The sequence below is a fragment of the Mixophyes fleayi genome, chromosome 9 (genome assembly GCF_038048845.1).
Source record: "Mixophyes fleayi isolate aMixFle1 chromosome 9, aMixFle1.hap1, whole genome shotgun sequence".
NCBI classification, from domain to species: Eukaryota; Metazoa; Chordata; class Amphibia; order Anura; family Limnodynastidae; genus Mixophyes; species Mixophyes fleayi.
In genome coordinates, this window is record NC_134410.1 from 68,881,694 (window position 1) to 68,902,529 (window position 20,836).

The following is a 20,836-nucleotide window of genomic DNA, read 5'->3' on the forward strand; positions in this document are numbered from 1 at the left end:
GTGGGTGACACAACCTTCTCCCCACTTACATACAATGTATCACAATGACAGGAGTGATAATGTTGTGCTGGTGCTAGAGCGCTGGGAAGTGACTCCTGTAACACACACACCGGACCAGCTCTCTGAACAGTCTCAGCCACTTTAAGGGGCGGGTCTCGCCGTACGGATCCCGCCTCTCATGAGACACAGGGGGCGTGGTCTGGCGCGGGACCCACATTGGAGTGTAGTCATTGGTAGACGTCGAGATTATCCAGGCCACGCCCGCGGGGGCGGGGGTGATGGGAGCGGAGGGTGCCCTGTGCATCAGTCTGAGCCGGGCGGCTGGAGGAGAGAACATCGCGGCTGCTCTGTCCTATCGCAGACCTCGCTCCGGCGCCCTCAGTGTACGAGACGCGGCAGCGCAGGACTGAGAGCCCGGGCACTGGGCGCTGCGGGATAGACACACAGGAGCAGGGGGACAATTCCATATCGGACCCTACATGGAGCCGTGAGGAGCCCCCGGGATCAGCGGAGTCCGGGGATTACAAACACCGCTCCGGAACTAGGGGATGGGAAGCCTGGATACCTGACGGAGCTTTGGGCGGGTTCGGATATTGGACGGGAAAAGTTCGGATATTCCGGGACAGGCTCGGTGACCCGGCGGGAGTTAGGATGGAGGGTCTCCGGCAGCTGCTCGGGCTCCTGCTCGCTCTGTGCCGGGTGTCTGCGGTACTTGGTAAAATCTTGGAGCCGGTGACATGGAACTCGCAAAACCCGCGGTAAGGCTGGTGCTCGGGAGTACTGATACTACAGCATCCTCAGCGTGACACCTGGTAGTGTCCTCAGTGCGCTTAGTACTAGTCGGCTCCGGTCCGTGGGTTACTCTGGTGCTGCTGTGCTCACACCGACCTGTGCGCTCTGTACACACGTATGGAGCGGGGGCTCTGTACAGTATTCAACATATTGTAGGTTAGCTATGGAGTGTATGTGACAACTAGAGGCTTGTACTAACACCATTGTACTAACACACCATTGTTCTAACACAGGTGTCTTACTCTGTATAAATCTATATATTGATGTTTGTGATGGATATTCCTGTAAAACTTTCACACATTTAAGATCCAAGTCATGCCTCGGAATCATCCAAATACATCCACGTTCTGAAGTACAACACCTCTGTGTGTGTAATAAGGGGCTGACTTGTGTAGAATCAGGTTCTTGAAACTCTGTGTCCAGGCACTAATGATCTGTCTCCATTTTATATGGAAGGTTCACTGAGCCACTGTAGTCTTTGAGTGAACTGGGCTTGTAAATACTCTACCACCCCTCACCCCCATAAAACTCCATATACATTTCTACAATGAGGCCTCAGAAGTGTAGTCCTACTTACAAAAATTATATTTCTAATAAAGTTTAATCAGTTTAGCCAGAAGTTGAGGGAACAGTATTACAATGAACTCTTAATGTCCTTGTTTTATGCTCATAGCCTTGAAAATATACATAAATGTCCCTGGTTAGTAAATCTCCTTATTGCTTGTTGATAAAGTAGCAACACCTTGTACTCAAAACCTAGTCTTAATTTCTACAGATCATCCGGTTATGGCATGTAGTAGGGTGAAATGGGATGAACATATGAACAGACCGTTTGCACACGCATGTTATGCTGCTTTTGTGCATTTTTGCCAATAAAGGTACCCAGATAGTCGGCTTTCTTAAGGTGCTGAAGAGAAGTGAAAGCCTATGTAAATTAAATATTTGAAAGTTACATTTGTGTAAAATAAAATCCTATTTATTAATGGAAGGGCAATTGAAGATGCAAGATTAGGCTTTGTGTGCTGAGAAGTGAATACAAAGAATGTTGTGCTCTGTTGTTCTAAGCTAGTCATGTCAGAGTTATCCTTTCTTACCACAGGCAAACTTTTAATTGGTATGCTTTAGAACTCCAATGGGAATGTGATGGCTTTTATTGGAGCAAATAAGATCACTTCCTTCCCTTCATTTCATAAGGCCTATTTTGAAATTGTCACTTTGACATTCACATCTAAAATGGTAGATTCTAAGAAAAATGTAAATTCAATTTGACAGTTATGTTAAACACTATTACAGACTTCTTTGGGTTAGTGGCAGGCCCATAGACATGGCTATGCATCTCTATAAAATGATACCATAGTCTGAACAGGACACCAAATTTCTATGCTGTTTCTACATTAATGTAACGTAAATGATACCTGTTATCTGTAATATTGTGGCTTTCAACAATTCTAGATTGCTTTGTTTATTTTTATATTGATAAAGAGGTTTTACAATCTCAGATATAGGTTTATACACGGTTTTTCTATTTTTGCATTCCTTAATTTCCTTATTAAGGAAATGCACCGTATGTTTTTGACCATCGCGATATGGCAGTGATCGTACCACGTCAGGCAAAACATTCATGATCACTTGCCTGTTACATTAATGACTGCTCTGGTTTAGTCAGACACATTGGTACTTGGACTTTCATGTATATTTTTCACTTTACAGTTTCTGTAAATCTTCTTAGTTTTATGCTATAAGAGATTATGAACTGGTAGTTGCAGTCTATGGTTCAAATAATTATTGCATGTCCACCTTAGTCTGTGGATAGAAGTTTCATACATTGTGTGTGTATGTGATAATTTATTTTTATTTTAAATTGCCACTCAGTGTAAACTTATTGGGTGCGGCCGGGGCTTCTCTTTGAAAGGGTCTTTGTAGATAGCCTTGTTGTAAATAAAACTGCTGCCAGGAGTTATAAAGGGTGGCAAATGTGCCATTTTCATCCCTCTGACGGCACACCATGTTAACCCATGATATTTTAGGGGTAGAGTAGCATTCTAGAGGAGGCTTTAAATAATGGAAAGTATTAGAAATAGCATGTTCCATAACTTTATCATGGGAGATGGCCGCTTTATACACAAGGCCCAGCTTGGTTTTTTTTCTGTTGCATCCTTCATTCTTTGTAGAAAATCTGCCAAGCTTTCTATATAGAAAGATGCCAACATGTTAGTAATGCTGTAGGATCACATCCCACAGCATAAGCCTATGCAATGAAGCTCTTGTAACCGTTGTCCTCCATCAATGCTCTCATTGGCATTGCAATCTGCTGTTGGGAAATGGTAACACTATCTGGTATGTCTGACTGTGTTCATACTGCTGTGCACCTTTCTGGTGTTTGATATTCTGAGACTAACAATTTTAATGATTGGTCAAGTTGGGTCTTGTCTGAACCATTGTTCTCATGAGAAGGCAAGATTTATTAGGCAACTGCTATATCTATTGTATATAATACACTAGTAATACTAATATATGTAAAAACTAAATATGTTGTATAAACAGTGAGTACGAATCACAATATTATTCATTAAGAATAGCCTTCCCTATAATGGATATTATAAGTTACATCAGATATCTATGAACCACACAAAACCATTCGGCCTAGGGTTTCATGCCTTAATATGGTCACAGAACTCCTTTGTGACTTATAATATCCTTATTTATGGTAGGCAGGTAAACTACCTCGTATATCTTTCCTCAGTTAATTGGAAGTTATGCCTGTATATTAGTAAAAAAAAAATAAAAAAAAAAAATTTGTTTTGTCTGGACTCCCAAGTATTATGGTTTGTATAATTTTTATATTCTGGTTTGTTTATATAGATATGAGAATAGCATGCCTTATTCTTAATTTTTATTTTTTTGCCAGAACGGGTGCATCCAAATAGCAGCTGTAAGGCGTCAAGAACGAACTTTGCTTTGCCTAATTCCATCATCTTTAATGTTTTGACACGTGTTCACACTTCGCCAAGTTTAGGTGTCCACTCTGTGCTGAATCTGATTACTGGGCTGCTCCTAGTTTAACAAGCTCACAGCAAACACAGACCATGGTATAATCTGCATCAACGACGACAACTATGTACCGCTGTCGGGGGTTATGATACTGATGGGGTGGGGGGCTTTTCTATAGAGAGAACAGTCAGCTCAAACTCTGCCACATTTGTTGTTATGGTATGAAATTACCCAATTTCTTAGCAGAAGTTTCCTCTGTTAAGGGTATATCTGTCCTTCAGAAAAACAATATTATCCCTGGGCCACACTTGATGTCGGTCTTGTTAGTTTATTATGTTGCAGACTTTAGTGTTTTGTAAGAACAATAATGCCGTAATATAGTGTATGTGCATATATTGGTATTTAATCTCGGCAAGAAACTTTCATTATACCTAATTAAAGTGAAGGGCTCTGACAGCAGGGGATATACAATAATTACTTTACTGGTTCTTTGGAAACCTAGGCCCCTGTTTCCCCAAGAGAATTCCTTCCTCTATCACTTTACTTCATGATCACAATTTAAAAATAAAGGTACAGATCATTATTTGCTGCTAAATGGTTATTTAATGTTTGTCGGTTTACAAATAGGTTGACGCACTCTCTTTAAAAAAATAAATAAATAAAAAATCAAGCCTGTTAGAGGTAGACTTTCTCTGTGTATTTGTTGGCATTTATTTCTCAACTTTTTGTGTTTATTCAATTTCTGGTTAACGCTGATGCTTAGCGGTCTCTTTATTTTAGTTACTGAATAATATTGACTTTAATTGAAGTCTGGCGTACACTTTTATATTTACTAATTTATCTTTTTACCCCTTTGAATATCTCCTATTACAGATTGGGTAAAATATCACATAAATATTACATTGCCGGCAAAAGAGGAAAAACTACTCTACAATTGCAATTGAGTAGACATCAGAATAAGTTAATCTGCTTCAGCGGCTCGCTGTCTTGTCCAACTTTTAATTTAAAAATGTGTAATTTATTTTATTTTTTTAAATGTCTCATAAATGAATAAACCGCTTAGATTAATTTTAAGTGTAAAGTTCTTGTTAATGCTGTTGATATGGATAATTAAATTTGTGCTCATCATATTACTTTCTTTTGCCCCCACCCCCAGCATTAAAATATCTTGTATATCTGTGACCTGTAAGTCTCCACCAAAGCTTGTGGAATTGTTACGGTCTTGTTGCAGCTAGTTTAGAATGAATATTGTTCTGCTGTGCTTGTTGAAATATAATGGCTTTACTGCATGTTTCTGAAAGCTTAATGTGTGGTTTTAAAGCACAGTTAAGTAGAAAAAAATACTTTATTTCAAGATCTTCCATATCCTGTGGGCTTTTTCAAAACTTTAGGCGTGGCACTTTAACCCTTTGCTCCTTGCGAGCTGTGGCACTTTCATTTATCTTTGTTTGCTGTAATTGGTTGACAGCCATAAACAAGGTTCGATATGGAGCATGTGGTTTTAGGAAGCGATGACATTTCTGCTGCTTCAATGGTTCTGTTACACTTGCGGTAAATAAGACAATAGTTGTCTGGTAATTACACTGTGCTGCGTTAGCAATGTGTGGTAGAAGGACTGCGACGGGAGTGGATCGTTCTCCTAACAAGCTCTCATTTGCAGCCGTGACAATTCGCTTCCCTCCACCCATATATCTCTCCGCAGCACCTGGATTTAATGGCTCTAGCTCTCATTTACAGTACAGGTTTATTTTGTGTAGTCTGTTCCTCCAAATGCTTTGCATAGCAAGTAAATTTATGCCACACTCATGACTGACAGATTAATATTCAGAATGCCATTCTTGCAGGTAGCTTGCGCTATACAATTCCCTCTTGTCTTTAGAAAGGAAATGCAATAAGGCACCCCAGGGGATGACGTGCCCACCTCCTCTAGTGCGTTCTTCGCTGAAAGGATGTGACAGGTTCTACCAAGCAGACGCTCCATGTAGGCACGGTTCACCGGATGCTCTGGGGGGGCTGCAATATTGTGCTTCATCTGTGACTTCTGTTTAATGGAGATGAATAATGTAGGTTTGTTAACAACCTAAAAACAATTGTTTTATGCTATGTAGCCAACTTAATACCTATCCTATATTTAATTCTATTATCTAAGCTAATATAGTATAGTCGCTAGGTTTTGGCTTTCATTTCTTATCATTAATCACAACGTTTTATATTGTTTTTTTGTCATAAATATTCTCTTTTCTTCCATTTTATTTAGTTATTTTTTACTTTTCTGCTCTGCTGAGCCAGTAATTATACTGCTGGCATTGTATACTATTTGGTACTTGTCTTTCACTTCTTATTCCCACTGGGCATTTTCTCCCCTGCATGCCAGGGGGACTAGAGAACTTGCAAACCTAAATTTTGTGGAGCCCCATCTATTAAGGCAGCAGATGCCTAGATAAACACTTCTGCAGCCTCACCTTTAGAAATTACCGTACTTGCCCTTTTTTTTAAGCTGCATTTCATATGTATACTCTGCTGGGTTCTGTAAAGCGCTGATTGTCGGTCAGAAGTTTACAAAGAGTATGTGTGTGTAATAATTCTGTCTAGTACAGTCCTCAATCTAACACTGCTTTTGCATACTACCTTTTTATGCTTCATCTTGTTCACAAAACTGCCTTAAAATTCCCTAAGGCAAGTTTCTTGGAAGCGCTTCTTTACCATGCCATGGTAGCCATTTTCTGGACTGTTGTATGAATTTCCAGTGAAGCGCAAGTAACTGCCTCTTATGCGGGCACTGCTCTGAGGAATAAGTGCGCCTGTGGACTAGACATTACGTACAAGCAAAGTACTCTTCTGGTTCTGTCCATTAACCTGTGTAATGCTTTAGTATCAGGGTATATCCTTTTAATCTGCTTACAATAATGAAAATTCAGCATGTATTTCAGACCTTGCCCCCCTTTTCTTGCTGTGTCTTGCAATCCTGTTCTTACTGGATGAACGTCCTGGTTCTGAAATAGTAATTTATTTTTTATCCTAGACATTCCCTAGGCTGGGTACACACTACAGAAAACTTCTCCCGATGCAATATCGTTAATGAACTGAGAGTCCTGATCAGCATACACACTATACAGGTTTTACATGATTTAACTTCAGATCTTTGTCATAAGCATCGGCTGAGAAGATCATGACTCTGGTAACTCTATGGAGATCTGCCTACACTGGTGGTTGTGAGTGCATACACACTGCAGAATTTGCCTGGCATCGTTCAGTCGTTTATAGTGACTTTTAGTCCGGTATAAAATCAAACACTGCAATATGCTTTGGTACAATAAAACATGAGCCTGGGAACTTGTGTACACTAATGCCATATTGGACCTAATGGTCGTTTATCTGTGATTGCCACTATGATGTATCGAAGAACCTGCAGTGTGTACCTAGCCTTAGTCTGCCTGTATTAAGTGAGATTTAGTTGCATTTTGTATACTTGGCTGCTTTAAAAATGTCTATTAAAAGAGTTAATATTTTCTGCACTCACTGTTTGAGGCGGTTTAACCCTTGTTAACCTAGTGATAGCCTTTGAATGGTAATTTATCTTTTAAAAATAAGTCTTATCAGCTGTGAAGTGCATGTCTAAACACTCTTGTATGCTTGTCCTTGTTATACATACTTAGGCTGGGGAGCTTGTTTGAATGTTTTCAAACACTATCTCCTATCTGAAATGTACACATTAAAATCAATGCATGAAGAATCTGTCTACCACAACCTTCTCCCCATTCTTGTGAGCAGTGTGTAGGCCCATCGCTGTGGACATGTCTCATGTAGACTTGTTACAATGTGCTCTCATGTCTTCGGCCATATTGGTGTACAGACATTGGGGGAGGGGTGGTGGTAGAAATTAAACACATCTGTACAATTAAATCTTGTAATGGGGGAGATTTCTGAGTGAAACTAGAGCATTTCTCAGCTCTTCCTTTAGTTTTGCTTCACACTGATTATGGTTTTGTTTTTTTGCTCTCTTCCAAGTGTGTGTGTTAGCAGAGCTCTGAATAGCACCTCTCTGCTTCAGCTTGTCATTATATTGTCCCTGCTGGAGCTTCCTCACCTGACTTGCAGGAACACTGCCTAGAAGCCCTAAATGCCATTTGGAAAATCCATTAGGAAGACAGAGCTTCTGCCAAGAAAGAAAACAATAAAACAAAGCAGCGACTTGTAAACCTTGTAAACGTGTTAATTAGTCTTGGGACCCAGCAAGCTGCACCATGGCAGATAATGAACTTTCCTGAAGAGTGCTAGATGTTGGAAACTGTAGTCTGGAAAGAGTTAAACTGCTTTTTAAAGGCAACAAACACTCTTAAGAGCATTTGTTTAGCCTTGAAGCCCGAGGGACAAGAGCAGTCTTGCAATACAGTATTTGTCACAGCGAAATATTAAACACATGAATGGAATTGGCTTTGCCCTCAAATGCCCTTTTTTTTTTTTTTTTTTTTTTTACAAATGTATATATCCCCATCTTTGCAAGAAAACACAATCTTTAAAGCTTGGTCTTCATAGTATTTATATAGCATCAATCATATAACACAGTGCTGTATTATAATAGCAACGTAAGATAAATTATAAAGCATGCAGACAATTTTTTTTTTTTGTCTGGATATGCAGGGATTTCACCATTAAAAGGGCCTTCAAGGTATAAGACTCTTTATGCATTGTCATTTTGGCTGTTTTGTGTTAACATAGATCTTAATATTTTGCCTTTTGTTTTTCATACGAAGACTAATTGGCTTATTGCGTGCAAACCCCTACACATTGGTTCAGCTTTTAATGTCCTTCAGTTATGGTCTATACATTTTTTAGATTAGTCTTTATAAATTATTGTGGTACAACTTAATATTTTGCCATAAGGTAGCCACTCATACACAACTTTCTTATCCATTATCAGTCGCCATATGATTATATATTAATCTATCAAGCTGAAATATATTTACAACTAGTAAATGATTACATAACATGTTTGTAATGCACAATCTTTCTAAGATAGGGTTATTGGAACCCAGCCAAAAGGCATGGTGACCTGTATTCTGGGCTCTGGTCCTTGGCACAAGAATCCTGTAAATGAAAGGTAACTCGCTGTCTTGGTCCTATGCAGCTTTCTAATCAATGTTTATAAAGTTACAAATCCCTATTTATAAAGCTAAAACTGAAATGGGGATTATCTGCTGAAGCATGTTTTATAAGCCACTTGTAGGATTTATACTTGTTGCCTATTTTTTCAGACTTTCCTGCACTTGGTGGCATTTTTTTCATAATTGGTGTTTTTTGGCTTTTAGATGTTGATGAACTACACCTCCCAGCATGTTCAGCCAGACTAGTTTTGTCTTGGTAGGTTGAGCCTAATGTAATTCAATAATTTGGGAAGAAAAGTTGCCATTCCCTGATCCGTGTTTGCGTGGGTTTCCACCGGGTGCTCCGGTTTCCTCCCACACTCCAAAAACATACTGGTAGGTTAATTGACTGCTAACAAATTGACCCTAGTCTGTGTGTGTGTGTGTGTGTGTGTGTTAGAGAATTTAGACTGTAAGCCCCCATGGGGCAGGGACTGATGCGAGTTCTCTGTACAGCGCTGCGGAATTAGTGGCGCTATATAAATGATGATGATTATCTCCTAGCATTATCCTGCTGAATAGTGTTTAGTGAGGGGAAAGACGGAGTATCAGTTTGGGTTTGTTTGCGATTGAAGTATGGTATATCTGCAGTCATGATTCTATAGCAAGATTCATATTTGTTCTCCTAAATGTCCTTGATTGTTCATGGTAATTTAGTTGTAGATGATGTGCTGCCTTTGGTAAGCCTGTTAAAACCTCATCTATCCATGGTTGGGGATTGTACACTTAATCCCTTTGCTGTAGCAGGAGCCAAATGGACTTTTTCTATTTTTCTGTCTTTTCACAGACTACATGTACTGTGAGGCACATAATGTTTCTAACCTATTATCACTGGAAGCTAATAGCATTAAATACGTTTAAGTGTATGAAACTTCCTGTATTCAGAACCCCAACATGGTCAAGTCTTTACTTTTTGAAAGTAAATGCTTTTCTTAGCTGTGTATTTCTTAACCAGTTCTATTGCTTTCCTAATGCGGAGCTTGTATGATGTGTTGTATTGACGTCAGTACCGCACTGTGTATAACAAGTTTCTTGTGTCTAGCTGAAATTGATTTAGAGGATAGAGATGCCATTTTTCCCTCCATCTTAAGGAAAAGCATTTTTCTTTTTGCCTTTATTTCTTGCTACGTCTAGATATTATTTATCTACTGCCATAATTAGTTTTCTCTTGATTGCTGAAACTGGTATGATCTGTGGGGATTTTGTTTCTCGTTTGGTTAAATTTGGCAGTAAGTTAAGTAATCAGCAATGCTTGGTATCGCCATTCCGCCTCCTGCTAAATTTGGCTAAATATGTAGTTTTGTTCCAGGGATCTTCTGTTTTATAAAATGATATAAAATCAGTGGTAATGTGGATCTCGTAACAGGTATTTTGTTTCTGGCTGGATATTGTAAATGTGTTTTGGGCTCTTGCTATGTTGTGTTAGAGAACATCAATTGATCTCTCTACATGCCAGTTTGTCTGTAAAATTGTCTTCAAACCTGTATCATATAAAATAGTTGTGGGCTGTTCACATCCCCGCTTATATATTGGGCACACACACTCTTGTGTACAGTAGCTGCTTGTGTGGGCCCCCCAAAATACTTCATGTATGAAAATGATCTACCCACAATTGTATCATTAGATATGTCCATAAATTTATTCAGCAGAGCACTGCTCAAATCCTGTCTTTTGGTGCTGGTCCGAGCGTCTGGTTTGTCCTTCCTCACTAAATTATTTTTATCCCCAACTTATTGCAGTTTTCAGAAGTGATTTAACGTTCTTGCCATGCTGTAGAAGCATTGGGACATGGGTTAAGATGATTGCATACAAGCAGAGTGGCAGGTTTGGTGTGTGGCCAAATGGGACAAGCTCCAGCCATTTAGACCAAGCTGCCAGGTCTCCTCTGGACAATGTGGGGCCAGTTAGTGCAAATGGAAGATGACACATCTCAGGCTGATGGCAGACCTATTACCTATGCCTGAGAACCATTACGTTTGGCTCCTTTTCAGATATCGTTATTTTGGGGAGACATATGTGGTACCAATTGCTAAATATCCCATGTGCTATCAGTGTGTGTTCAGCATTAGGTTCCAATACCACCTATTGAAGGAAGGGTTAAGCAACTGTTGCAATTTGTTAATCTCCCCTTTTACGATTTCCTATAAACGTGATGTACTGATCACCATGTCATCAACAATTTGTGTCCTTATTAATGTGCAACTATGTCCTACATACCTGACTAAAGCTTGTCTCCCCAAAAACAAAATAAAAAAAATTGCAAGAATGCTTTGAACATTTGTGCCCCAGTCTGTTAATATTGATCCGAATTAACAAGCAACCACACATTTTTAAACAAAGAGAATGGATTATGGGTCTGACAGCATTACATAAACCTTGTGGGACCAATGGTCACTTTAATGTTATACTGCACAGTTGCCACGTTCCATTAGATGAGTCTGTCTGAATAGATCTTGGATCTGATGGAGGAGATTGGCACATGAATGAACTTGTACTATAACTCCTGTCATCCTCCACTAACTACTTGTAGTCCAGTGGCAGCTGGCTGGCACGTGTTGGCTGCTGCGTCTTTTAATGTGTTACACGTTTGTTAAATTGGGGTCAGTGTTGTAATGGTAAAAGAACGGACATGGGATATTTTTCTGGCTCTACAGCTCCTGGGTTTAATCCTTCCCGAGACTCTACAGATGTCAGGGAAAATCCCCTGCTTAAAGGTGGAAATTGATCTGATGATCGGAGCTGAAAATGACCTTATTCTTCACCTCTCATCTCTGGATTATTTGTGCTTCAAAACAGAACCTGGGCACATGTTCTGTGTGCAAACATCTAATGTGTGGCTGAATGATACAATTACTGAGACTTTGTATATATGTAAAGTAAAACACTTAGGAATCGTACAGTGCTGGTTGTGATGCTTTGTGCTATACTGTATCTACAGATATGCTTCATGTAGTTTTCAGTGTATATTGGTAATATGTGAAAATGTGACCTTTGTCTAGATTTTTATTCCGATTGCTAGTATAGATGTTACTCAGTCAAATTGCTTTTTAATATTCTATAGGCAAAATACTCTACAGCCAAGTCTAAAGAGATCAGCTTTACGCTTACAATGTCTTCTCACACATGCGCATTAGGTTGTTCGTCCCATGTCTCAAATGATTATGGTCCTGTTTCCACACCTCATTGGGTATCTTTGGCTAAGCAGATGTTCTGAGCAATAAAATCTAACTGGATTTTTGTACTTTATAACCATTGTTTTAAGGCAGCAGTCATTAGAGTTGTGGGGGCTTTTTATATAATCAGCCACAACATTAAAACCACCTGCCTACTAATGTGTAGGTTGTCCTCGTGCTGCTAAAAAGGTCTGAGGCATGGACTCCACAGGACCTCTGAAGGTGTCCTGTGGTATCTAGCACCAAGGTGTTGGCAGCAGATCCTTTAAGTCCTGTAAGTTGCGAAGTGGCGCCTGCATGGCTGTAACTTGTTCTTCCAGCACATCCCACAGTTGCTTGATCTGATTGAGATCTGGCGAATTTGGAGGCCAAGTAAACACCTTGAATTTTATCATGATTTTTAAACCATTTCTGAACAATTTTGATGTAAAAGTAAAAACATGTTTCATCAGACCAGGCCACCTTCTTCCATTGCGCAATGGTCCAGTTCTGGCGCTCACGTGCCCAATGTAGGCACTTTTGGTGGTGAACAGGGGTCAGCATGGGCACTCTGACCAGTCTGTGGCTGCACAGCCCCATACGCAGAAAGCTGCACTGTGTGTTCTGACACCTTTCTATCATAGTTAGCTAGTCTTTGCTTCCCACGTGCATCAATGAGCCTTGGACATCAATGAACCTGTTGCTGACTCACTGGCTGTCCTCCCTTGGACCACTTTTGGTAGGTTCTAACTCTAACTGCTGCATACCATGAACACCCCACAAGATCTGGTGTTTTGTAGATGCTCTGATCCAGTCATCACAATTTGGCCCTTGTCACAGTCGCTCATATACTTTACACTTGCCCATTTTTCCTGCTTCCAACACATCAACTTCAAGAACTGACTTCACTTGCTGCTTAATATATCCCACCCCTTGACAGGTGCCATTGTAACAAGATAATCAATGTTATTCACTTCACTTGTCAATGGTTCTAATGTTGTGACTGATCAGTATTCAGTTTTCATTACTGGCTCACCTTCATAAGATATCCCAGAAGTTGACTGACCAGCTCTTTTATTGCTGTCAGCTGCATTTAGCATGAAAGGTGTTGAAACTGTAAAATAAAAGATACAATCGTGATAGAACTGGTTTCAGTTCCACCATGCCAGGGCAGTGTTTAATTATTCTAGAAGCCCCCAAAAGGCTGCTCACAATTTGCTTATGTACATGTGTATGGACAATGTAGACGGATTTAATAGTTGTCACCAACTATAACTGACCTCTTGTTAGCCAGATCTTCCTCTCTAATATGTCATATTAGCTTCTGCAAAATATGCTTTTCTGGTTAAATGCAAGTTTCCTTTGTACTAGTGGGTTTTTTTTCCTTTTTTTTTTTTTTTTTCATCTTGGTTGTACAGTATTAAGATCACAGGTGTTTGTCTCCTTTGTATAGAAACTTCATACTTTTTTATATGTGGTTTAATTGATTTGCTGCCTTTTTCCGCTGTCTAATTGCCATGATTCATTGCATAGGTAGGATGTGATCTGTGATTATGAGACAGCAGAAATGTAACATCACAATCTGAATGTTCACGCCTAATTACATCACTGTTTGAGTTATCCGTATTCTGTGGCATAGAAGCATAATATCCCCTTGTGTATTGTTTCATTGCAGGTTGCTCATTATCTGATTTTGTCAAACGTATTGTTTATGGCAATCCTAATTTCTGGAAACTGAGACAATAGCTGTATGTTGGGCTGTAGTGAATTGCATATGAGTAACTACTTTTTTTTCTTTTTAAAAAAAAAAAAATAGGCAAGATTAAAAATTTCCTTCCTGCATTATTTACAAAAGGTTGAGACGGTATTAAACAGGTGGGTTTCCACGTTTCACAACTAGCAGGCTATTAACACAAACAGCAATTCAGCGGGCTCATTTCTCGCTGATCTATGTGCCTGTTGTAGTGAAACAAGAGTCTCCAAACTCTTAAGGCTGACGCCAACACACGACCGGAAAAGTGACATGAAGCCACCCTTGTGTTTCAAGTACTAACACAGGATGGGAGGCAACGTATGGGAAGACTATGGGAAGACTCTCGTCCTGGAACAATAGTCTTGCATCTAAAGATCACAACTTTCATCTCCTAACCCTTTCAATGCTGAGTGGCTAGCAGAACAATCTGCATAACATCGATCTACAACAAGTCTAGCGTACTTAACAGTAACCAATCACTTTTTGTTCAGATTTCCTTTTCCGAACTTATGTATTGGTCCAGAATTGTTAAATCCATGACCCCAGACTGATAATTTTTTTTTTTTTTTTTCTTTTTTTCTTCCTTCTGATATATAATGCAGGTTCCAAGGATATGGTGCTTCTATAGAAGCATTGTGATTCTTAGGCTAATCTTGCCAACAAGTGGTACAATTATCACTGAATTATTCTTTTACACTTTCATCCAAAATGTAAGAAACCTATCATCTCCTGGTAATTAATAAATGAGGGGGGTGATGCATTTAGCTTGAGTTCTGAGAGAAATAAGTCTTGCTTATAAATGGGCAGTCTCTCAATAAACAGAGTAGGGAATGCATGAATTACGCCCTGAAATACACCAGCAGTTTGGAACCAGAAATGTTGGAAACCCTCTGGAATATGCCGTTCTGTTCTGACGGGTGTATGTGTGGTTCCTTCTCTTCCCCTAGTCTTGAACATGGGGAGCAGTCATGTAATGTGACGTATGTCTTGTTTTGTGTGCAAATAACAGATTAGAGTTGGAACACATGTAGAAAGGGTCCTGAATTATGTTTCCATCATCGGTAATCTGATCTTGGTTTACAGTTACTAAAAGTAATTAATTTGAACCCAAAGGACGTGTGCTGTGAAGGCTGATAATGACACTCACCATTTGACACACAGTTCAGAGACTGTTCCACCAAATTCAAGCTACTGAATGATGGCAGACAACTCAGTCACATATTTTGTGTCATAACAAACCCTGCTCAACCAACACACACAGGTGTCTAATGTCAGTGCTTTCTCTAGTGTGGTGCAGTGTTGCAAGACTGTCTGGGCTCTTAATATGTAAGCTAGAAACTGCTCAGGATAGTTTTTGTCAACATGTAGAACATTACAGAAAACATGTCAGACACGTTTGTCCAAAACACTGCATTTTTATCTCAAACTTCACAGTCCTATTTGAACTTTAACCTTTGGTTTCAACCTTTTATGTTGCCATTTAATTATATTTTGGTTCAATTTGTGACCCGTTTAACAAATTCTGACGGTACCTCTCTAAACACAGCCTCAGAGGGAATCTACAATGTAAACTGCATCCTACTTATAGGAGAGTAACTCATAAGTAGAAAGTGGAGAGGTTTGCTGGTTGTGTGTATAATAAACATATTGTATGCATTTATTTTTGACGCAAATTCAGTGGTAGCCTGATTCTCAAACTGATTGCTTCACAATGGATATATGATTTTCTCCAGCAGAGGGCTGTCCAGACACTCCTTCACAAGTTTATAAACCCAGCATACTAGTGACCAAGGAGACGCTGTGAAAATTAATTATGAATTGTTTTTGGATTGCGGAACTGAACTCTAAACACACACAGTATCATTAAACTGCTGAACAGGATAATGATATGAGAATTGTCAAGTTAAAAATAAAATAATGTAAAAATGTATTTTACATTAAATTTGTTTAACAATTCCTTCACGTTAAAAAATCTTGTGACGTGGAATTTGTGTGTTTACCCTGAAACCTGATCAGATTTTGATCAGAAAGGGCACTCTGATTTTGCGGGAGGGGCCTGGGAAAATGCTCATTTTACCCTTTTCTGTTTGATTGCAGGACCTGTAAAATGTACTTATGATTTTAAAAGGAAGCTGATGCAGTAAGACATTGTCCACACCCAGTCGCAATCCCAGTGTTTGAAATCCTTGAGTTGCGTCTGGAGTCGTCCTCTCCAAATGAGAGGCTTCACACAGTTATGTTTAGCTATAGATCATGTTTTTTATTTTGCTAGCTCCTTTAAACTGGCGAATACAGATTGTATTTTCAAAATGCTGTGTCTTGTGTGATCAAGCAGCACATTCTGTTTATTTTTGTGGTGAATCCTTTCCCACCAGTGAGGTATTTAAATTTTTTTACTGAAGGATGTGCCCACTAGAGGGAGCACTGTTTGCCTATGTTTGAACAAAGGCTTTGATTTCTCATCATTTTTCACCTACGCTCTTAAATGTGCACGTAATTCTAAACTCCTCCTCTCTCTGATCCATTTGTCTTGTTGTAACATAACATCCAGCCCTGGGAGAGGATCCAGGGAAGTGACAGCATGTTATGATGGTGTTACAGACAGACTCCTTTCATGTTCCCTAATGGGCTTGCTCTGTCTGTTAAACTCATTACCACCCTCCTCCCTGCTTCCCCTCCATGCTTTCCTATCCCATTGCACTCATTTACTTTTTTAAATTTGTTCGAGATCACTTTTTTCCTTTATGACCCCTTTTTGTCTTGCTTTTCTCCTGCAACAATTATTCTCAGAGTTAGAACTTGGAAATATTGCAGTTAACCAAAGCCAGGAATTTGTTTTCTTTTCTACATGCTTGGCCTGAGCGTGGAGTTTTGGGTCTACTGGGAAATTTCTGGTGTGGTCCTTAACTACAAACCCCAGGATTCTTTGCTTTATTTTCATATGACCAGTACTCCATAACACCCTAAGCACTGGTTTTCTTAGCATAACCCACTGAGTTGTTTTATTTACTAATAACTGTAAGGTTGTTTTTTTGTTTTGTTTTTGTTTTTTTTGTTTTTTTAATAGACTGTAATATCCCTGGAGTCTGAAGTACCAGAGGATGAGAACCTAGACCTTGACAAAATGGGTGTCTGGTTGCTTCCTGCTTTAATATTATGCTTTTATATTTTTTCTTGGTCCAGTATATTCTTGGTGTGGTAAAGATCATAATGCCCTATTACAATTTTGGACAGACTTTTAATTCCATAAAAGCTCTTGTCTAGGACTTGTGCCCATGTGTTAGGGGCCGTCTATATAGAATCTAAATTTTTAGAATATTACAGGTCCATGGACGAATTATATTTGTCAGATAAGGACTCTTTTGTAGCATATTATACTATATGGGGACCTTGGTTAAAATTTATAGATTCGCCAGAGTTTGCGGCCTTGGGTACATCCACCTGAACCATCTATCTTTAGGTACAGGGTGGTATCAAACGCTTCTGATTGTTGGATTAGGCTTTGTCATATACCTACTCCATATACGCTGTAGACCTTTTACTATGTAGACTTGCATCATGCCATCCCCCATTCTTCCCCTTTGTTTCATTTGTGCCCCCCCCCCCCCCCCCCCTGTCTGTCTGTGTTCTATGTGTCAGGTTAGCAATACCCTCCTTCTATGGATGGGAATGTATATCCTCATTGATACACTCAACCTTTTTTTTTTTTTTTTGGCTTGGTTATGTTGTTATGATGTTATAATCTCTTTATCACCCGCCATCCAAAACGAATACTGTTGAAAGTACATTTATACAACCTGTATTTGTTGTTAAATCTCAATAAAAACTTATTTAAAAAAAAAAAAAGAATCTAAATTTTAAGGGACGATCTTGATTTACATTTCGGCTTATTCATTGACTTTAAATGGTGACAGGCTGTGTATTTATTTTTCTTTGACTGAAAAGAATCCGCAACACTATTTCTGCTCCCTCTCGGTTTCCCCTAGTACAGGTTTGGCCTTGCTGTGGTTCAGTTATGAAGGGAGTGTTTGGTCTTCCCAGGATTCTTCTTTGGCCTTGTTTTATGTGTCTGGTAATCTATCCCAGCTGGGCTGCTGTGTGGAATCTGGCCTGCTGAGCCTCCTCTCCTTTCTCACTTTTGCCTCCAATTCTTTGTTCCTCTGCTTGCTGTTGCTTTATTCAACAGCTGAGGAGTTTTGTTGGAAAGGGGGGGGGGAATGATATTGAGCACCCAAAGTGAATTCTTTTCCAACATGCTGTTTGGAACATGCAGAGGCATGTGCATTGTCTTTTACTTACGAATCTATATTATTGATGAGCTACTAGTGTACGGTGGCTGAATTATCTACGTGGTTGACCTCTCTGCACTACACTAAAGCACATGTTGCTAAAAGTTGACACAACATGGAGGATGGTGTTTTTGTGTAGGATAAAATCGGGAAAAATTGAAAAATGCCAATATGTCTTAAATTATGCGCTTTTGGATATAAGCAAATTTGTGCCTTCAGGAAAATCTAAATAGAAGTGTGTGTGTGTGTGTGTGTGTGTGTGTAACATATGTATTTTTTTCCATTAGTCAAAGATACTAGTTGCGTGTTTTTTTTTCCGTTTGTTTTTTGTGTAGAGCCAACTCTAAATGCAGTATGTAAAGTTTGTAAGCAAAAGAGTTGGATATAATGGTGTAGATCTAAAATGACGTGATACAGTTTGTCAATATTTTTGTGATGCAACAAATATTTTCAGCAGTTGTGGAACCAAGAATAGCCTGGAATTATCTAGACTGGCCATGCATGAAAAAGTTTGTATTTAGTCAGACAGTTGACCAATCACATTTGGTTCCTCCTCACCCACCTCCCCATTTTATGTTTGGCCAATGTAGTCAAACTAGAAATGTCCATGGCCAGCTGTAAATTACTTACATCCAAGAGCACCTATAGCTTTTGCATGAGATTTGAATATATAACTCCTAAAAGTAGGAATTGTAGCCCTTCTGGTTGCATCCCTCACAGAAAAGCAGCCAATGAAGTACACGTCCTAGACTTATTACTTTTCCTTTGAACTTGTGTCCTATGTGAGTCATTAAGCAGCAAGCCCATTATGTCCTGTCTATGGGATGACAGCTGCTGCTTTTATAAAGATGGGAGTATAGCCGTATACTGAGCTTTATGTGAATGTTATACAGCATGTCTGATTCAAAGAGAAACTTTAAAACATGTATTTCATTGCAAGTTAATTTGGGCCTCTGGGCTCCACGGTTTGGGTAAAATACCCTGGTTGAGGACTTGTAATTTGAGCAGGGCCGATCCTTAGTCAACCTTTACACTTCGACCTTGGAGCTGGCCTCACTCCTGTGTCGACACAGGTGGGGGCTGTTGAGTGACGAGGACTCCCTAGAAACACCAGCCATCCCCAGTCATCTCAGGGATCAAAGAAGTGGAATGTGTGTGTTGGGGTAGAGCAGGGATTGTTGACCTTGTTGGCTGCACAATGACTGTTAATGAGCTAAATGGGCCAGCTTATACAGCGGATCACTTTCTCACATGCAAGTGATATAGGAGGCTAGAAACGTCTTGGACATAAATTTGGTGTAAAATGACCACTTCTGTAAAATTGTACTAAACTGTATATTTTTACAATCTATCTTTGAGTTGTGCACAAGTCGTATTTTAGTGCTTGACAGGCAATATTAGCGGGACTTAGTCTTAGTCTTTTTTGTTTTGGTTTAAAAAAAATATTTATTTATTTTTTCTTAATTGATTTAATTACATTTGATTTATTTTGTACTGGTGAAGCTAAGGGAAACTTGTAAATCTGGATCCAAGACTGGAAACCTATGACTGGCAGGGGTTGTCTTTTTGTCTCTTACCACTGGTATACAAGTTACTTTTCAGGAAAGGATGAAAATACTCCCAGTCTTTCAGTTTACTAGACACACTTGTAATGCACCTTTTAGTTACTACATCCTTTAGGCTTCATCAAGGGTGTGAAATCCGCAAAGGTCCACTCTGCAATATAGTGTCTTACACCTTATGACAGCTTTGTCTTTGGTACATGATTAACACAGATTTGTTCACCTAGAGCTTGGACAGGAGTGGTCGCGCCTGTCTGTTACCAGTCAGCACTCCATTAAGTGGGAAAATCTGCTCATTTATGCAAGGTATGTGATTTAGCCCTGATTTCACTACTTTGTCCTCCCTTATTTGGTCAAGCTGGTTCTCAAAAATCTGCCCAGGTTAGGTAGGGTTTAGCTTTTGTAGAATTAAAATGTTTAAGCTAACACCCAGTATGTTTACTATTTAATCACTAGCTTTTTCTGTAGTGTTAAATTAAGTAGTTTTCAACTTAGAGCTGCTCACAGTTATAAGGCGAGGTCTAAAGGCATGGGTGAGGAAGTGGCCAATTACACTTCTGCCAATTAGGACGTGGACAGCTGCTATCCACCCTTCCTCCTCCTACTGCAGGCATTGAGACAGGTGCATAATATATACACAGGGTTAAATGACAGGTGTCACTACTTAGGCATGCATGGAGCCTGTTTGGAGAAGTACCTTCTAGTGTAATTACTGGGGGACGTTCAAGAATAAAACACAAGTTTCCTAAACTATCCTTCAGCAGGGTTTACTTGATACTATTAGAGATCCAACATTTTGAATTCACAAACTTTGATGCTGACCATCCACTATGTCTTACTGACGGCTATCATGTTTATGTACATTTTACAATATTAGAAATTTAGTATACTGATGCCTCATCCTGGTGTCCGATTTTACCCAAGGCATCATCCACTCACTTCTGACTTGGGAGGACATGAAAGGCTCCTGGAAGATAAAAGGGAAAGTTACAAATTCAGTTTTTCTGAGAATGCTTTGTGATTGCAAACCCTTCTCTTAGTGACTTTGTCTTTGTTGCTGTAGATCCCTTTCTCCCCAAGCAGCGGGAGGGTCTGTGGTTTGGCTTTTGATATCCCCATTTATTTAACAAGGGGGCTAGTGAAGATGTGCTCT

General features: G+C 39.5%; 1 protein-coding gene across 2 annotated transcripts in view; it reads left to right on the plus strand.

The window, feature by feature from the left end:
• The first annotated feature begins 297 nt into the window (after nt 1-297).
• Nucleotides 298-20,836, plus strand: part of EFNB1 (ephrin B1) — a 189,429-nt gene continuing 168,890 nt past the window's right edge. For both annotated transcript variants that reach the window (XR_012678892.1, XM_075184525.1), the window contains exon 1: nt 298-758. Coding sequence is in view for 1 of the 2 variants with exons in the window: in XM_075184525.1 (XP_075040626.1) it covers nt 652-758 (107 nt within the window). In the remaining variant the exon portion in view is untranslated. The remainder of the gene's footprint in view (nt 759-20,836) is intronic.